Here is a 19381-nt window from a genome sequence, read left to right on the forward strand (position 1 = left end):
CGCACAGAGAGAGTGTCATGTATGTTACGTCATGTGATCGGCTCTCCCGATCGGCAATTTATAGAGAGCACCGATCGATCGGCAGAGAGTGAATATCGGCCGATATCGATCGGTGGCCGATTGATTGGAACATCCCTAATATTTACTTTCTAAGAAAAGCTACTGTAGGGATGTCCGCTCGGCCATTAAAGAAAGACGATGATAAAAAAAAAGTTATTTGGAAGTTAAACTCATTTTCCGCCTGTGTGTGGGAGAGAAACTCCCTCTGGGATTTCAGCCTTTGCAGACCATTTACATGCACTAAAACCAATACAAGGTGTTTGCACTGCAGGAGAGGGCACTATACTCCACTATGAACAATCCACTGACCACAGAATGCAGGAAGTGTTGAACTGCTGAACTATCCCTTTAATAATAGTGTGTCGTGTCATTTCTTCTTAGTGTGCTTCCTTCGTCTGTCCAATGTGTTTTATTCAACAGCATGACTCACCTCTATGTGTGTGTGAGTGTGTGTGTGTGAGAGCTGCTGACCCTGCAGCCCTCCTCCTTACTTATTTAACTCCCATCATGCACCTCTCTCTCTCATCTCTCTCTCTCTCTCTATTTTTCTCTGTCATGTAAGTCAGTGGTCTCTTTTCCAGGCAGCCAGCCTCCCAGTCTGACATACATTGCTGCTAATGGAGTGTGTGTGTGTGTGTGTGTGTGTGTGTGTGTGTGTGTGTGTGTGTGTGTGTGTGTGTGTGTGTGTGTGTGTGTGTGTGTGTGTGTGTGTGTTGTGTGTGTGTGTGTGTGTGTGTGTGTGTGTGTGTGTGTGTGTGTGTGTGTGTGTGTGTGTGTGTGTGTGTGTGTGTGTGTGTGTGTGTGTGTGTGTGTGTGTGTGTGTTGTGGGCAGGGAGGAGGAGGAGGAGGTGATGCTGAGGAGTGAGGAGGAAAGGAGGGATGACATGATGAGGAAGTGGAGTTGAGAAACGGTCAGAAAAAGTTACGGAGGTGAAGAGAGACGAGGGGGGAGGGATGCGGGGAAAGGGAGGTGGATTAAAGGAGGAGAAGTTGATTCGTGTTGAGAAGGGGGAGATTATGATGAGGAGGAGATGAAGGAACAAGGAGGAATCGAAGGAGCTTTCAATCTCATCTCAGGGTCTTCATCAGTGTTTGTTTCCGAACTGGAGCCATGACAGTGTGTGTGTGTGTGTGTGTGTGTGTGTGTGTGTGTGTGTGTGTGTGTGTGTGTGTGTGTGTGTGTGTGTGTGTGTGTGTGTGTGTGTGTGTGTGTGTGTGTGTGTGTGTGTGTGGGCAGGAGAGGAGGAGGAGGAGGTGATGCTGAGGAGTGAGGAGGAAAGGAGGGATGACATGATGAGGAGTGGAGTTGAGAAACGGTCAGAAAAAGTTACGGAGGTGAAGAGAGACGAGGGGGGAGGGATGCGGGAAAGGGAGGTGGATTAAAGGAGAGAAGTTGATTCGTGTTGAGAAGGGGAGATTATGATGAGGAGGAGATGAAGGAACAAGGAGGAATCGAAGGAGCTTTCATCTCATCTCAGGGTCTTCATCAGTGTTTGTTTCCGAACTGGAGCCATGACAGTGTGTGTGTGTGTGTGTGTGTGTGTGTGTGTGTGTGTGTGTGTGTGTGTGTGTGTGTGTGTGTGTGTGTGTGTGTGTGTGTGTGTGTGTGTGTGTGTGTGTGTGTGTGTGTGTGTGTGTGTGTGTGTGTGTGTGTGTGTGTGTGTGTGTGTGTGTGTGTGTGTGTGTGTGTGTGTGTGTGTGTGTGTGTGTGTGTGTGTGTGTGTGTGTGTGTGTGTGTGCTGTGTGTGTGTGTGTGTGTGTGTGTGTGTGTGTGTGTGTTGTGTGTGTGTGTGTGTGTGTGTGAGAGAGAGAGAGTGTGTTTCCCTGCATCAGTAAAAGGTCTGTTGCATAACTCGAGGTGGATGCAGTCGCTGCAAGTCACTGCAAATACATGCTCTCACACACACACACACACACACACACACACACACACACACAGGGTTTGTTTCGAGGCGTTCTTGCTTTAATCTTAATGAACAAGGACAATCAGCTGCTCGCCCCAAGAAACTCAAGCTATTAATAAACACAGACCCCCCCCTCCCACACACACACACACACACACACACACACACACACACACACACACACACACACACACACACACACACACACTGATCTGGGGTTTGAACTACAACCCTCTGGTCTGTTTGCAGTCGTCCGCTGAAGACAGCAGCTACAATAGAGGACACGTCTCTAACAGGAAGTCACTGTGATCCTCACATACGGATGATGTCGTCACATGTTTGACTGTTTGTGTTTCCAGAGACATAACATAAGATGCGTCGCTTCTTAACTTCTGAACCTTTGTAAATTAGTCTCTCTTTATCCGTGCTGATTAATGACTGAAGGGCAGACGGAAACATCAAGGACAACAAGGTCAATTTAGACCAATTAAAATAGGCTGGAGGTGGAGCAAGGGGCAACCATTTTATTTAACAAGCAAGGTGTTTCTTAGCTTAGGAGAAACTTGGGAAGTCTTCTGATCGGCACCAGTAAGGAGGAGGTGTAAGGCTCTATGGCTTCAAACCTCTGGATAGAACTCGCACTTTTGAGCTTTGGAAACGTATTAAATGCCTTAAATCAGGGGTTCCCAAACTTTGCCATGCCTAGGACCCCCATATAGAATTATCCTCTGGCGGGGACCCCCCCTGTTGCAATTTTTTTTTTTAAAAGATGAGTCCATTATGATGGAAAATATGACAAATTAATCATGCAGCTTAATACATTTTCTTAATATATATTTGTATTAATAATTAATAATCAGTTATTCTTCTAAGAAATGTTTGTATTTATCTTTTGTTTGTCATTCATTACATTGATTGTGTCTTCTGTTATAAACATTCTTTACACAATATTAAACAGTAATATCAACAGTAAACATATTTTAAAGCATTTTTAAAGTGATTTCTGTCTTTATAATATTATATAATCTTGAACAGTAATATGAACAATTAACATATATGTTTAGCATTTTTGAAAGCTACTTATGCCTTAATAATATTATATATAATATTCAACAGTAATATTAACAATAAACCTATTTATATTCATATATACAAACATCAATATTTGCTACATCCGTGCTCTCATCCAGCTGCAGAGCGAAATATTCACTAGCTCTCACTTGCTCCAAAAGCTGAGCAGATACTCAGTTTCAATCTCAGTAGCATCAGCTCGATTCTGATTGGCTTGAAGGGCGGTGGTGAGATTTAAAAACAATAAAATCAAATATTAATAAATAAAAAATATTAAAAGATTGGCATCAAAGGAGGACACATAGATTGATAGATATGCAGTTATTAATAACTTCTAAAAAAAAAAAAATGTAACTTTAAAAAAAAAAAAAAGATTCCTCTTTCCCTCAAACTTTGCGTGACCCCCCTGGCACCCCCTGGCGACCCCCCGGGGGGTCGGGGCCCCCACTTTGAAAAGCACTGCCTTAGATCTACATATTGTGTTTAGAGTGGTGCAGGAATGAGTCCTAAAACCTTAAAATGAGTCAGCAATTTAACACTTCCGGTTCCCTCTTCTCCAAGTCAATTGTTTGGAACATGTTTTTGGTTGTTTGCCTGGAATAATGTCCGTGGTTAACACAAGCTGAATAGAAGATAAATTAGTGTTACATGTACTGTAAGTCATTAACATGTTCCAAAATCCAATTGGAAATCTCATTGCTTTTGTTTAGGGAGCCCTTGTGATTCTATCTTTTGGGTCAGACTTCAAAAATACGTCACCCCTGCACCGCTCTATTCTGCGTGCAGCTGCATCCGCCTGGCCCTTGGTGTTTTTTATGAATACACTTGCCATTACAGCCCTAATTCTAAACAACAACAACAACAACAACAACTGTCCCACAGCCGGACGTAAAGGAGCTCACTCATTGATGTTCATCGTGTGCAAAGAGCGAGCACATAGATCGGCTTCAGCTACATCTGTTTGGTTCACTTTGCGTAACAAACCAAATGCCCTGTAGCAAATAGTTACAAATTAAAAAAATTAGTTTTTTTACATCCAATCAGGATGCATCTGAATTCGTTCAATAGTATTGATCCTTGTTGCATTCAAGGTCTTGGTAGAAAGACATTTTAAATGTATTTAGGGTGGTTTTATAGGAAATATCGTTATCTAGGGATTGGGCAGTATCTGCGTCAAACTGCACGAAAATAGTTGTTAAAATAATTTCTTAAGGATCAGACACTCAACATATAAAATGACCTTTCAATCAAGTCAAAGCAGCCATATTGATTCATTTTAAATATATCGGAATCAGAATACTTTTATTAGTCCCACGGAGGGGTAATGTGCATAGTTGCAGCAGGAAAAAGAGCCACAGACAGCTTAATGTTACATATGTGAAATGCATTTTTTTTTTAAAGTACTAAGTTATGACATAATAAAAAAAAATATATAATAATAATAAAAAAAAAAAAAGTTACATAATTTAAAAAAATACACATCCTGTAACAGTTCTTAGGATTTAGCAGCCAGGTATATATTACACAGTTATTAACGGCATCTATATATTGCACATATTGCACGTAGGTGGTTGGTATTGAACAGCAGCAGGTTACACAATTTACAAAATATAAAATACACACCTTGTAACAGTTCCATAACTACAGATCTGAATGGCTGTAAGTTGTAACACAGGTAGTGAATCCCGTCAGAAGACCTCCCTCTGAATGAAAATGGAGGAACAGGAGCAGCAGCTCTGCACAGTCGCAGGATTAAACATTAAACCCAACAAATGGCTTCAGTCATAATTAAGCCCCATTTGGAGGGATTAGTTTCTCCACAGCAGGAACTGTAATCATTTAAAAAGTGAGGAGCACTGAACAGCCTGACCTCTGACCGTGGAGCAACTCATCCTGTATTAATTGTCTTTTTTAATAAACTCATAATACATCTTTAAACTTTGTTAAAACTTCAAAGAATTGTATTTAATATATATATTTTTTTTTAAATGCAGTCTGACAAAAAAAAGGGGTTTTAAACATGCAAGCCTCACAGGGACGCAAGACCAATTCAATTTAAAGGTCTTTAACAAAGCCTGTGCTTCAGGCATAGAGGTGGACACACTGTTTAAGTCAGTCTGACCTTTTTAAAACATTTCAACTTCCCTGGAATAATTTAGCAGGATGTATTCCACAAAGCAGCATTTGTTTCTGTTAAATGTCAAACTTGTTTAAACTGAACTTTCACAGCAGAGCTTCTGGTCATTTGATTTATTCACTTAGTCAGAATTATGTTACAAGGCTTTTTGTAAAAAACTTTTTATTAAAGGGGCCATATTCTGCTGATGTTCAGGTGTATATCAGTATGTAGTGTCTCTACTTTAAAGAGTCCTCTCCTGCTGTTGTTCAGGTGTATATCAGTATGTAGTGTCTCTACTTTAAAGAGTCCTCTCCTGCTGATGTTCAGGTGTATGACAGTATGTAGTGTCTCTACTTTAAAGAGTCCTCTCCTGCTGTTGTTCAGGTGTATATCAGTATGTAGTGTCTCTACTTTAAAGAGTCCTCTCCTGCTGATGTTCAGGTGTATATCAGTATGTAGTGTCTCAACTTTAAAGAGTCCTCTCCTGGTGATGTTCAGGTGTATATCAGTATGTAGTGTCTCAACTTTAAAGAGTCCTCTCCTGGTGATGTTCAGGTGTATATCAGTATGTAGTGTCTCTACTTTAAAGAGTCCTCTCCTGCTGATGTTCAGGTGTATATCAGTATGTAGTGTCTCTACTTTAAAGAGTCCTCTCCTGCTGATGTTCAGGTGTATGACAGTATGTAGTGTCTCTACTTTAAAGAGTCCTCTCCTGCTGATGTTCAGGTGTATATCAGTATGTAGTGTCTCTACTTTAAAGAGTCCTCTCCTGCTGATGTTCAGGTGTATATCAGTATGTAGTGTCTCTACTTTAAAGAGTCCTCTCTTGCTGATGTTCAGGTGTATATCAGTATGTAGTGTCTCTACTTTAAAGAGTCCCCTCCTGCTGATGTTCAGATGTATATCAGTATGTAGTGTCTCTACTTTAAAGAGTCCTCTCCTGCTGATGTTCAGGTGTATATCAGTATGTAGTGTCTCTACTTTAAAGAGTCCTCTCCTGCTGATGTTCAGGTGTATATCAGTATGTAGTGTCTCTACTTTAAAGAGTCCTCTCCTGCTGATGTTCAGGTGTATATCAGTATGTAGTGTCTCTACTTTAAAGAGTAAACTCTCTTGTGATTGGTCAACTGCTTAGAGATGTCCCGCCCCTTAGCCTCAACACGTACAGGGCCTCTTTAAAAGATTTTTGGAAGCGATACATCTCTTGAATTGTTGGATGTGTTCTGATGTTTCGTTCTCTCGTTTGTATTTTTAGCTTTACTATCAACTCTGATGAATCTTTCTGTGGAGCTAAACTCTGTCTTCTCCTTTTCCGTCCCTCTTCCTCCAGGTCTTCGTAAAGGTCGGTTCTGGATCACGCCGGACCCGTACCACAACGACGACAACATCCAGATCGGGCGGGAGGTGAAGATCAGCTGCCAGGTGGAGGCCACGCCCCCCGAGGAGCTGCAGTTCAGCTGGCTGAAGAACGGCCGGCCGCTCAGGAGCTCCGAGCGGATGGTCATCACTCACACCGACACCGAGATCACGCCGGGGACCACCAACCTCGACATCATCGACCTCAAGTTCACAGACTTCGGCACCTACACCTGCGTGGCGGCACTGAGGAACGGAGGAACGCCCGAGATCAGCATCGACGTGAACATCTCCTCCACCACAGGTGAGGCATCTGGGGAGGGAGACAGGAGATATAATTATTAATGTTCTACTTTTACTTTAAAACCATCATGGAAACATTGAAAGTAATAGTTATACTATATATATTACACATTATATTAAAATGTTGATTTCTCAATCATTCTCCAAATTAGAAACAACTGACACAATCAACCAAAGTCTAGTTCTTCTATTAAAAACGTTCTAAGGTGTTACGGGAATAATTTGCTTAAGTATTCAACCTCCGACACAGTTAATTGTTTTCTCGTCTCACTGTCTCCTTTCCCGTGGCATAGGTCTACGGCCTTGGGTATTGCTGCTATCTCTCTTTAGGAGGGGCAGCTTGGGTACATTGTTGTTGCCAGTCTATGACAGAGCACAAGCTGCCATGAGGTAGTTTACTGTTCAGGGACGAAGGTTCCCTGGCGCTCATTCTTTTCTATAGACGAGAGCTCTAGTTAGATTCAGGGTCCATAATGTTTAGTCTCACTGATAAAGAATGTTGATTATTACACTCCGAACTAGTTAAAACATCGAGCTACAGAAAGAGTTCTTCAGAACTGGTTTGGCAACCGCTGTGACACCTCGTGGCCGCAGCACATGTCTTGTGAATTCTCCGGCCGTAACTCCATAATAAACCGTCAATGCTTGCCACCAAAGTTCCAGCTCCCTCGTGTCTCTCTGAGTCTCCATTGCTTCAGAAGTTTCCATCACATAAGGTAATTACCTGAACTGATATAACCTTAAAACCCAGAATAGGATACTGTGGGGGAAACTTCTGTAGCAATGGAGAGTCAGGACTCAAAGAGACACGAAGAGAGCTGGAGCTTTGATGGCAAACAATGACGGTTTATTTGGAGCTTCGGCCGGAGAATTCACAAAACATGTCACGGGCCACGGTCTGACCACACGGTTGAGATGCCACAATAAATTCTGAAGAACTCTTCTGTGGCTCCAGGTTTTAACTAGTTCTTAGTGTAATAATCAACATTCTTTATCAGCGAGACTAAACAATTATGGACCCTGAATCTAACTAGAGCTCTCCTCCATAGAAAATAATGAGCGCCAGGGAACCTACGTCTCTGAACAGTAAACTACCTCATGGCGGCTTGTGCTCCGTCATAGACTGGCAAAAACAATGCGCCCAAGCTGCCCCTCCTTAAGAGAGATAGCAGCAATACCCAAGGCCTCCAGCCCAGGCATGGGCAAACTAAGGCCCGCGGGCCATATACGGCTCGTTAGGCTTTTGAATCCGGCCCGCCGAATATTGGTACAAAATTGTCCAAATTATAGTAAAGACCGCATTCATTTTGCCTTTTTCCTGCAATACCCGGCATTTCCGTTGATCCCACTAGATGGCGCACTCTAGACACAATTGACCTTTGCTGGAGTTTGGTCTATTCTCTCAGCTGGCCCCACTCGGCAACCCGGCAAGATCGGCGAATACAAGTTGTAACAAGCAGTAGCGCTGAGCAAAGTGACTAGAACGCGACCACACACTTATAAAAACACTTATATAAAGTCAGGACACACTAACCAGGCTTAGTGTGATTCTGTTTATTTGACCTTACTTTAATAACCATCCGTTTACTGTTATTGACCATTGTGAAGAGGCAGACGTTTTCCTGTTGTTTTGTATTATTGCAGCTATCGGATGGAATCAATACATGGGCTACATGTTCTGATTAGCTTCGGTTGCTATGCTAACATAATAATAATAACAATAATGGGTTCAATTTTTAAAGCACTTCATATTTGATTTCAAATCCCGAAGTGCTACAAGCAGTGAGCATGAACGATATAAATAAACATTACACAACACGGTAGAATTAATAAAAAGCAATACAAAAATTTAAAAAATAAATAAAAGGGTGAAAAAAAGGTCTAGGCAAAGGCTCTCTTGAAGAGATGGGTTTTGAGCCTTTTCTAAAAGCCTCCACGGTCTGTGGTGCTCTCATTTGGTCGGGGAGAGCATTCCACAGACTGGGAGCAGCCGAGCTGAAGGCCCGGTCTCCCATGGTACGGAGCTTAGTCCTGGGGGGTTTGAGGAGGTTGGAGCTGCTGGAGCAGGTGGTCGACCACAAAATTGCCAGAATTGCTACATCACCTGTAGAATGCCAGAGAAACTTTCATAACAGCGTTGTGATGCCAAACAGCTTTCATACTGAAACACATTCACTGATGGGGATGGGGGATATTTATCAGCTGCTTGTGACAGTCAGACAATGAAAACTTTACAGCGGCCGCGAGTTAACGGGAGAATAAACTCCGGTAGACGAGCAGCACTGCTCCGGGCGGGAATGCAGCTGAACCACATTAATAAACAATACACCACGGCACTCTGGAGAAAGGTACAAGGTTGCAGAAGTAGTTCTTTAATTTAATCTGGCTTCGTATAATTAAAAACTACCCGACGCAGTCCTCTATTGATGTTGTTGTGAGTGGTGTTGCGGAGAAAATCAGCGACGTAAAACGCTGTGTGGCTCATAAGAAGGCACGTAAACGGTGACGTCATGACGCAAACGATGACGCAATGACGCAATAATTCACCTTTGAACCTGCATCTGTAACAATGAGTGGACCAAAGAAAAGAAAAGTCAACATTGAGTGCCGAGTGTATAATGAGGACTGGACAGCTAAATATTTTTTTAACGATCTGTTACTGGCCCGGCCCGTCTGTCAAATTTAAAACTCATAGTGGACCCCAAGCCAAAAAGTTTTCGCATCCCTGCCGTAGACTTATGCCATGGGAAAGGAGACAGAGAGAGGAGAAAATGATGAACTGTGTCGAAGTTTGAATAAGATAATGTAGCCAGGAGATAACAGAGAGGCCTAACTTTCCTCAAACTTCCAAAACTGCTGGAGTTCTCTTGGAGTTGAGGTCCTGCAGGGTTCAGAAATGAAATCATAAAAGCTCCCTCCTCCTCCTCCTCCTCCTCCTCCTCAGAAGAAGAAGAAGAAGACGCTGCCTCAGCACCTGCAGTTTGTTGTTGCGTCACATTAACGCCCCGCAGCCAATGGACAAACCGCTCACAACACAAGAAGAACTTTTCATTCAGACGGACGTCATGCAGGCGGTCGGTGCCGGCGGCGTCTGACTTCCCGTTTGTTTGTGACCTTGGCAGACGGGAGGAAACATGCAGAGAGCCTGAGAGGAGGGGGGGGGGGGGGGGGGTTGGAGTTTTTAATGGAAGCGTCGCTGCAGCAGTCTGAACTGTGTGACGCCCGCTGACGGATGTTTCGTGTTAAAACAGAAGGTCGTGCTCCGTTTGCTGCCGCATTCCCATAAGGAACATAAATGCTAAAACAGTCTCACTCTTCCTCCCCCCCTCCCCCTCATGTCTCCCCCAAACAGCAGCTCTCAGTGTGTTTTTAAATGAAGGACAAACTCCACATCAAACAGGAGAGAAAAGCCGTTTGTTTGCTGCTTGTTGTCTTTTCTTTCCTTTACTCAGCTTCACCTCCTTGAGTTAGGTCAATCTAATCTCCTTTAGCTCATTGTTCTCTCTCTCTGGACGATAAAACATAATATTGCATTAAATTCATTCAACTTGAAAAAGGGTTAACACTTCAATCTGAAACTTAATTATGTCGAAATTTCACTTATTTTCAAAAAACAATTAGGATTCGGCTACATTTCTTTATAAGATAAGAGAATAATTACTACTTACTTATAATAATTTTCTGAAATATATTTATGATATTATAACTATCTGGTTGTATCATTAAGTTTTCTGTTTCTGTAAATGCCACAAAATGTAAATACAATATGTTTAATGTTTAAGGTGAGATTAAATAAATCGGAGGCAGCCACCTTGACCCCCACTGGAGTCACCCCAAATTGCTCCTGAGGGGATTACCCACAGCATGACGTTATTTATATTTATTTTGTTCCTACAATGACAATAATATGCATTTGTAGAGAGCTTTCACAACATCTACACATTTAGAGGTCACCTATAATGCAAAACCCTCTTCTTCATGTCTCCTCTACATCAACATGTGTCCCCTCTTCTTCATGTCTCTCCTACATCAACATGTGTCCCCTCTTCTTCATGTCTCTTCTACATCAACATGTGTCCCCTCTTCTTCATGTCTCTCCTACATCAACATGTGTCCCCTCTTCTTCATGTCTCTTCTACATCAACATGTGTCCCCTCTGTGGAAAGAGACTCTGAAAGTTTCAGGAACAAAGATTCTCTCTCTTTTTGATCCATTTCTATAAAAACCTGTCTGAAAATGAGCTGATCAGATTTTGGTCACTTTATGATGTCATAACGATGTGTTGGCTTGAGTAACCATTAGCCAATCGGCAACCAAGGTAACCCCCCCCCCCCCCCCTTATCACCTGAATCTCCTCCTAGAGCACCATTGAGTTCTTTGTAACCAAATGTCTCTCAGAGGGATGTGGGGAGGGGCTCCTTGTTTTCATCTGAAGTAACAGACAGAGAATCAGCACTTTGGAAACAGGGCTGAAACAGAGGGGATTATGGGTAATGCTGCAATGATCTGTTTGGTGTTTCAGCCAATCAGAGACAGGCTCTGTATATATCTGAGACCTGTAATATATGGATGAAACACAGTATAATAGGGGACCTTTAAATCAATGATGTGTCTCCCTGCAGTTCCTCCCGAGCTGTCGGTCCCCAGGGGGCGCTCTCACCTCATCGCTCAGGAGGGCGACACGGTGGACCTGCAGTGTCTGGTCTCAGGGAAACCCAAGCCCATCCTCCTGTGGTCCCGCGTGGAGGAGAGCGGGGCGGCGGCGGCGGCTGCCACGGTGATCCTGATGCCCGACGGCTCGGAGCAGACAGAGAGCTACGATGGCGTCCTAAGGATCAGCAACGTGAGCAGAGAGATGGGCGGAGCCTACCGCTGCCAGACCAGCCAATACAACGGCTTCAACGTGAAGCCCAGAGAGGCCCTGATCCAGCTGGTGGTGCAGTGTAGGTAACACACACACACACACACACACACACACACACACACACACACACACACACACACACACACACACACACACACACACACACACACACACACACACACACACACACACACACACACACACACACTGTGTTTTTAATTAAAAACACAGTATTATCATGTGTGTATTTTTAACATTATAGCTGTGTCCCAATTCAGAGGCTGGGTCCTCCTGAGGACCCAGCCTCGCAGTCCGCGGAGGACCCAAGCTGGGTCCTCCGCGGACTGCGAAATGAGACGGTCTACGGAGCATGTCCTTGTACGTCACCGGCAGTTACCCCTACATTTTGCCGCCCCCGTAACCTAGCAACTAGCTGCAGTCACAGGTGCCGGTAATAATTTCTGACACTCGGCGAAATATTTTCAAACTGTTTTCAAACTGTTTTCAAAACTGTTTTCAAAACTGTTCAATATGGAGTCAGATCTAGCTGTACTTATTTTGGTGTTATATAATATGTTTAAATTATATTCCCGAGGTCGCAACAGGCCCCCGTGAAGAGGGCTTCATTCTCCCCGCGCATCTGGATAAATTGCGCAGTCTGCTCCTTGCTCCCTATCAAAACAAAATTGTTGCAGTAAGATTTGTATAACAAAAGCAGATAAATAAATTAGCTTTATAATGAATCCCAACAATATGAAAACCAAACAGGGTTTAGAAATATTTTCACTTCATATTATTTTATGTATGTAATATAAAGAAGACATCTCCAATTGCCCGTATATTTAAATACACAAATTAAATAGGTTTACTTTTCTTTCATGTCGTTTACTATTTGGGTGAGTAAATTTAAAAACGAGCTGAAACCGTTGTAGCCGTTGATGGGACGTTAAAGCCTTATATATTTTTTAAAACTCATTCGTCACCGTCACCCGTTGCATCCTGGGATATGGTAGACCGCGGAGTGTACATCAGGTGTATCCTCTAAATCTGGGGAAAGAAGGCTGCATTTGCGGGCCGCATTCGGAGGAGTCTTGTCTTTTTTTTAAATTGGGACAGCCTTCGTTTGGCGGAAGTGACGTATGCGGTCTCCGAATGCATCCTCAGGAGGATCCGGCCGCTGAATTGGGACACAGCTTATGTCTGCTGTTCTTACGTAAATCTCATTAATAAGGTTGTATGTGTGCAAAACATCCAGACAAATGAGCATTGATGGCACTAATTCATTAAATCATTTAATTGTAAGAAAGTAAAATAAGAATCACTTTGCTGGTTCGAAACACTTCATTCACTCCGGACATTATCTCAGATAAATCCATTAATTCATTTGCTATTGTGCAATTTATCAAAAAGCGGCCTTTGACAGGAACTCTACCCTCACCTGATGCGCACACGTTTCATTTTCCCAAAATGGAGCTCAACTCAAAGGATGGAGGAGGGAAATGAGGAGGGAGGTTTTTAATCTCATGAGCTTTAATCTTTTGGGAATGAAAGAGAGCATCTCAGACTTCAGAGGAATCTGGGAAACTACCTCTGATGAGAAACCAGAATTTAAATAAATCAGCATTTTAATCTCAGTCACCTTTAAGGCCTCTTTACTTCCTGCGATTGTGGAATAATTGACACCCTTGACCGCTTAACTACACGCCAACCAATCAGAACACAGTATGAGATAACACAGAATAGACTCTGAGCACTGTCTTTCCGTAAAGCAAAGGGAAACAAAACCCCCAAGTAAATCTGTTAATCCCTTTTAAAATCATCCTGTGTCCTAAAATAATCCACGTTTCTATATTTTAACGTGACGCTGTTTGATGACGGGTCTTCCTCCTCACGATGCCCTCTGTTTGTAATTTACTGTCAAAAGTCTTTTTTTATCTAAGACCAAAAATGCATCATCTGGCGCCGTAAAACAAACACCAGAAGGCAGCCGTGATGGTTTAGCCCCCAGAATACCCAGAATGCATTGTGACGTCAGCTCTTAAGCCCTATGGAGGAATAGTCACATCCAGCCGTGATGTAAGAAGTACTCAGATTTTATACTTAAGTAAAAGTAACAATATTAAATTATGAAAATAGTTTGTTACAAGTAAAAGTCCTGCATTCAAATTGTACTTAAAGGTGGGGTAGGTAAGAATGGAGAAACCAGCTCGAGTGCGCTAGAATTTGAAAATACACAACCGGAACAAATAAGCCTCTTCCTTCAGACTTCCTCACAGAGCCCCTCCTCCAACACACACGAACGCGCACATGACCAATGAGGGCACGAGATAAGTTTGTGCACAGATGGAAGGCTGACAGGCAGGTAGGCCATCCAGTTACTTTAGCCGGGCCGGCTCAGATGATTGGTCGTGCTTTTTACAGCGCTACGGCTTCCACAGATGATATTTTTGCATATATTTATTGTCAAAGCATTTAATGTATTCATTGCTATCGGGATGTTAAGAGCGTTACATGGAATATAACAACAAAGCGTTTCTGAAGTGAATTACCTACCATACCTTTAAGTAAAAGTACAAAAGTATGTCAATCAAAATATACTTTAAGTATAAAAGTAAAAGTAATTGTTGGGTGTAATTGACGATTTTATAATCATATCATTTATATTATTATTTATTATTATATTGAAATTGATTATTGATGCATTAATGTGTCCATCATTGCTGCTGGCTATTTAACCTATAATTATATCTAATCATTTATTTAATTATTGATTGTTTTGTTGTATTAACTAATAATAAGTAACTAAAGCTGTCAGATAAAAGTAATGGAGTAAAAAGTATAATATATGCTTCTAAAATCTAGTGTAGAAATATAAAGTAGTATACATTTAAAATACTCAGCGTAATTACACAAAAATATACTTGAGTAAATGTACTTTTCTTCCTACCTTTACAAACCGCCTCACATCCATCAGAGCAGACAGATCTGTTGGATAAAAACACAATTTCAGTGTAAACACACACCAGCAGCTCAGTGGCAGCGCGGGGGGGGGGGGGGGGGGGTTTGACTACTGTTGCTGGAGGGCACGCGGGCAGCAGCTGACGGACACATGCCCCGCGTCTGTCTGCGGAGCGGTATCCATCACACACACACACACACACACACACACACACACACACACACACACACACACACACACACACACTCAGCTCCTGGCTTCCTGCTGCACTAAAAGGCTGTCAGAGTGAATCTCCTCTCCTGAGTCTCCGGAGAATCATCTTCATCTTCAGGCGAGCAGTTTCAGGAGTTCTAGTGATGACAGACAAACTCAAAAACTATCAACTCTGGGCAACTAAAATCTTAAATACAACTCAAACTTTAAAATGCTAGTCTGTTCGGAAAAGAGGCAGTTTAACAGTCTCCTATAGATCAATTCAAAGGTAAAAAGACCACAAAAGATGCTTTAGTTAAGTAAAAACAAATACAAATGTTGCCAATCAGAGCGCAAGAGGAAACAGGTCTGAAAGAGACACACTTAAACAACGGATTAATTACATTTACATAAGTAAAGTTAAATGACAAAACAGCACTTTAATTAAAACAACATGTTGATTACTTCTATCCAAACAGAGCGGAGAAGGGAACCAGGGTCTGAAAAGGGAAAAAAAACAAAATTAGTAAATACAAAGATCAACTCGACATACAAAAATATCAGTAACCAAACGTTACCAAATCGGCCATCGGCCAAGTTTTTCCAAATCCTGCTGTGACATTAGTCTTTTACTCCTAGACATGTTCTTTAGGTGATAGTAAGCTGATTTAGTAACTGTTTTAATGTGACTGTTGAAACTCAGGTCCATGACTACACCTAGATTTCTGGCTTTATCTGTTGTTTTGAACATTGCAGACTGAAGCTCAGCGCTAACTTTTATACGTTCTGCCTTGGCTCCAAAAACCATTACCTCAGTTTTGTCTTTGTTTAATTGGAGAAAGTTCTGACGCATCCAGTCATTGATTTGTTCAATGCACTTACTCAGTGTTTGAATTGGAGCATAGTCTCCTGGTGAAATGGTTATGTAAATGTGGGTGTCATCCGCATAGCTACAGTATGATAACTTATTTTGTTGTTTTTCATTATCTGAGCCAGTGGTAACATGTAGATGTTAAAGAAAAGAGGCCCCAAGATGGAGCCTTGAGGTACCCCACATGTCATATTTGTCAACTCCGATGTCACAATGCAGAGCAACTCATGCAAAGTACCTGGAACCTGTTCAGTCTATGCAATCGTGTAAGTAAGTTTGTATTGTTGTGAGTAAGGTTAGTTCAGATACACCCAAGTCCCACAATAACTCCAACAAAGTAATGGGTTAGAAGTTAAAATCTCCCTTTTTTTCAATGGATTCCAGTCTTTAAACAGATAATACACTGAACAAAAATATAAACGCAACACTTTTGTTTTTGCTCCCATTTTTCATAAGATGAACTCAAAGATCTAAAACATTTTCTATAAACACAAAATAACCATTTCTCTCAAATATTGTTCACAAATCTGAAAAAATCAGTGATAGTGAGCACTTCTCCTTTGCCGAGATAATCCATCCCACCTCACAGGTGTGGCATATCAAGATGCTAATTAGACAGCATGATTATTGCACAGGTGTGCCTTAGGCTGGTCACAATAAAAGGCCACTCTGAAACGTGCAGTTTTGCTTTATTGGGGGGGTCTGGGGGGGTCCGAAAACCCTAGGGTTAAACCCTAACCCTAACATGTCACACACTGACATGTTAGGGTTAGAGTTAGGGTTAAACCTGACTGGTTAAACCCTAAAACATTTTTTAATGTGTCAATAAAGATAAATCTACAGTATCTTACACTTTTTTGGAGGGCCTTTTCAAAATAAATCAATAATAAAAAATTCAACAGCATCACATTGCTTGTCTTTAATCGGTACACATACTTTAGCTCTTTAATTATATATAGGTACCTTATTCAACCCACTTCATAACGCCTGAACCACCTTTACCAGAGCCCTTCCTCTCAGTCAGGATTGTACTGTTATGTCTAGACTTACATCACGTTTACCTTCAAATACCTGTTTACTTTGCACCGGAGCAACACTTTAAATTCAGCAGGGATTTGTCAGCGTCTCTCTTTTTCTAAACTTCCTGCGACATGTTTGCTTTTTTCACTGTTTAACAACACTAAGAAGATTAGCACGAGGGCCGATTACAGGTGGATTACTTTGAAATAAGTGAAACAACATTCAAGGCACAATCAGTTTAACTTCCTACTGTGTTCAAGCAGAGAGACCACTGATCCAAATAAAGCTAAACAACTCCATATCACGACTTCAACATGAAGAGAAACTGGCACTGGAGCCTGTTGAAGCTGTAACAACACAAATATAAATACAACATGTAGTTATTTCTCGTGTCCAGCTCTCTGTTGAATGACTTTTTATTAATATGCAAATCAAGTGTACGCAGCTCAGTGATTGAAGCTTATGAGCATCGTTTCAAATGAGCTGTTAGTAGTTTTGGAGGTTTTACTTTGACAATAATCCCTCACAGTCTGCTGGGTTTTTCACTGGATTACGGGGACAGTGATGAGCAGAGGTGACGTGTGCACAATCCCTCTGACGAACATCTGCCTCCTCTCATCAACCTCTGGGGTTTCAAACAACTAGTTACCAACGTGGTTCTTTAAAGCAGTTTACAGACAGAAGAATCAAGTGACGGATGTATCTGTTGTATAAAATCCTCCCAAGGTCGTTTTTTAAACCAGGATTACGTGGACGTCAGAGACAGTCCCTACAGAATACAATCATAGAGATATTTCCAGACTGTGTTCTGTTGCTTCTCAAGCTATCGTTAGATTTTACTAACATCCAGTTTAATGTTGTGCTTCACAGCTGTAAGACATTTATATAACTATATATTCATTTTTGTAGCTTGTGCCTCAACTACTTGTGTCTCCGTGTTTTATGTGTGTGGGAGAGGAACTCCCTCTGAAGGGATGTTAGCCTTTGCAGATCATTTACATGCAATAAAACCTATACAACAGACTACAAGAAAGGGAGAAGCCCAACAAGCAGAATAGGCCTCCTTTAAAGGTGGGGTAGGTAGGAATGGAGAAACCAGCTGGAGTGCGCTAGAATTTGAAAGTACACAGCCGAACAAAATCTGCCCCTTCCTTCAGACTTCCTCACAGAGCCCCTCCTCCAACACACACTAACGCGCACATGACCAATGAGGGCACGAGATAAGTTTGTGCACAGATGGAAGGCTGACAGGCAGGTAGGCCATCCAGTTATTTTAGCCGGCTCAGATGATTGGTCGTGCTTTTTACAGCGCCACGGCTTCCACAGATGAGATATTTTTATGTATTTATTGTCAAAGCATTTCATGTATTCATTGCTATCGGGATGTTAAGAGCATTCCATGGAATATAACAACAAGTGTTTCTGAAGTTAATTACCTACCCTACCTTTAATCACCAGCTCTCGTAATCTGTTTAAATTAATAAACAGATTACATTACATTGCACTTAGCTGAAGCTTTTATCCAAAGCAACTTACAATAAGTGCGTTCGACCAACAAGATACAAACTTGAAGAATACAGAATCATATAAAATGTCAAATAGATTACATTTTGTTCAGGATTGTAGAAAACTAGGAGGCGTGACGCAGTGGGCTGTGCGTTGCTGTTGGGATCAGGGGAGCACAGGTCCAAACCCCACTGCAGTCTGCATGTCGTTGTGTCCCCGAGACACTTCACCCCAAATTGCTCCTGTGGGGATTGTCCACAGTATTGAGTATGTAAGCCGCTTTGGATAAAAGCGTCTAACAAGCAACATGTCATGTAATGTAAAAACAAAAAAGTGCTTTGACTCTTACATGCCAGGTTTGATAATCAAATGGCTTTTTCTGGGATTGTTTGGACCGTTACCACTAATGTCTCTTAAATCCCTGTGAAAAACTATTTATGGGATTTACAAATGTTTTAATATCCATTCCTTTTCTTTTGATTCTAATGTATATTCTCTACTCTGGAGAAAACTTCTAATCAGTAGAGTCTAGAAACGTCGGAAAAAACCTTAAAACATATATATTTTTCCGCTTCTGGGGAATATAACGGAACACATTACTGACGGCTTCAAAATCCCCATGAATAAAAACAACTTCAGTCGTCATTCGGTCCTTTTAGATGTACCTCTCCTTGAAGTAAACCTTTCATTCATTAGATAACGGAAAATAGGGGACAAAACACTCACATCTCAACACATCACTGACGTCCCTACATTTAAAAAAAAACAACCTCAGGGAGATTTAGCAAAACGACTACAGTCATCAGCTTTTTTCTTTTCCTTTGTCTGGTCACAATTCCAGGAAAACTCCATTCATTGCATTTTTTCTTGTAAAGGATTGTGAAGTCTGCATCATCCCTGATGTCCCTAAAATCCCTTCAGAAAAAACATCCTTGAGGGAAATAAAGTGCACAGTCCTTTTCTATTTTTATTATAATGTCTGTTCTCCAGACAGTCTGTTGTAGTGTATACAAGCTCAGCCGGAAAGGGGCCGCGATGATGATGTCCACTAAGTCCATGATCATAAACAACCCCTACCCCTACTATGGTTATCATCCAAAAAACGGTAATAGCTTCTTGTGGTATTGAATAACAGAAGTCGAAGTGGAGTGTGTGT

At 41.7% G+C, this 19381-nt stretch overlaps 1 protein-coding gene across 1 annotated transcript in view; it reads left to right on the forward strand.

Moving 5' to 3' along the window:
• Positions 1 to 19381, forward strand: part of LOC307046953 (MAM domain-containing glycosylphosphatidylinositol anchor protein 2-like) — a 128884-nt gene that overhangs the window by 71661 nt on the left and 37842 nt on the right. The window contains exons 7-8 of the mRNA XM_079693624.1: positions 6485 to 6814; positions 11436 to 11756. Coding sequence (XP_079549750.1) covers positions 6485 to 6814; positions 11436 to 11756 — 651 coding nt within the window. The remainder of the gene's footprint in view (positions 1 to 6484; positions 6815 to 11435; positions 11757 to 19381) is intronic.

This window comes from Notothenia rossii (genome assembly GCF_949606895.1).
Source record: "Notothenia rossii genome assembly, chromosome: 7".
Lineage (NCBI taxonomy): Eukaryota > Metazoa > Chordata > Actinopteri > Perciformes > Nototheniidae > Notothenia > Notothenia rossii.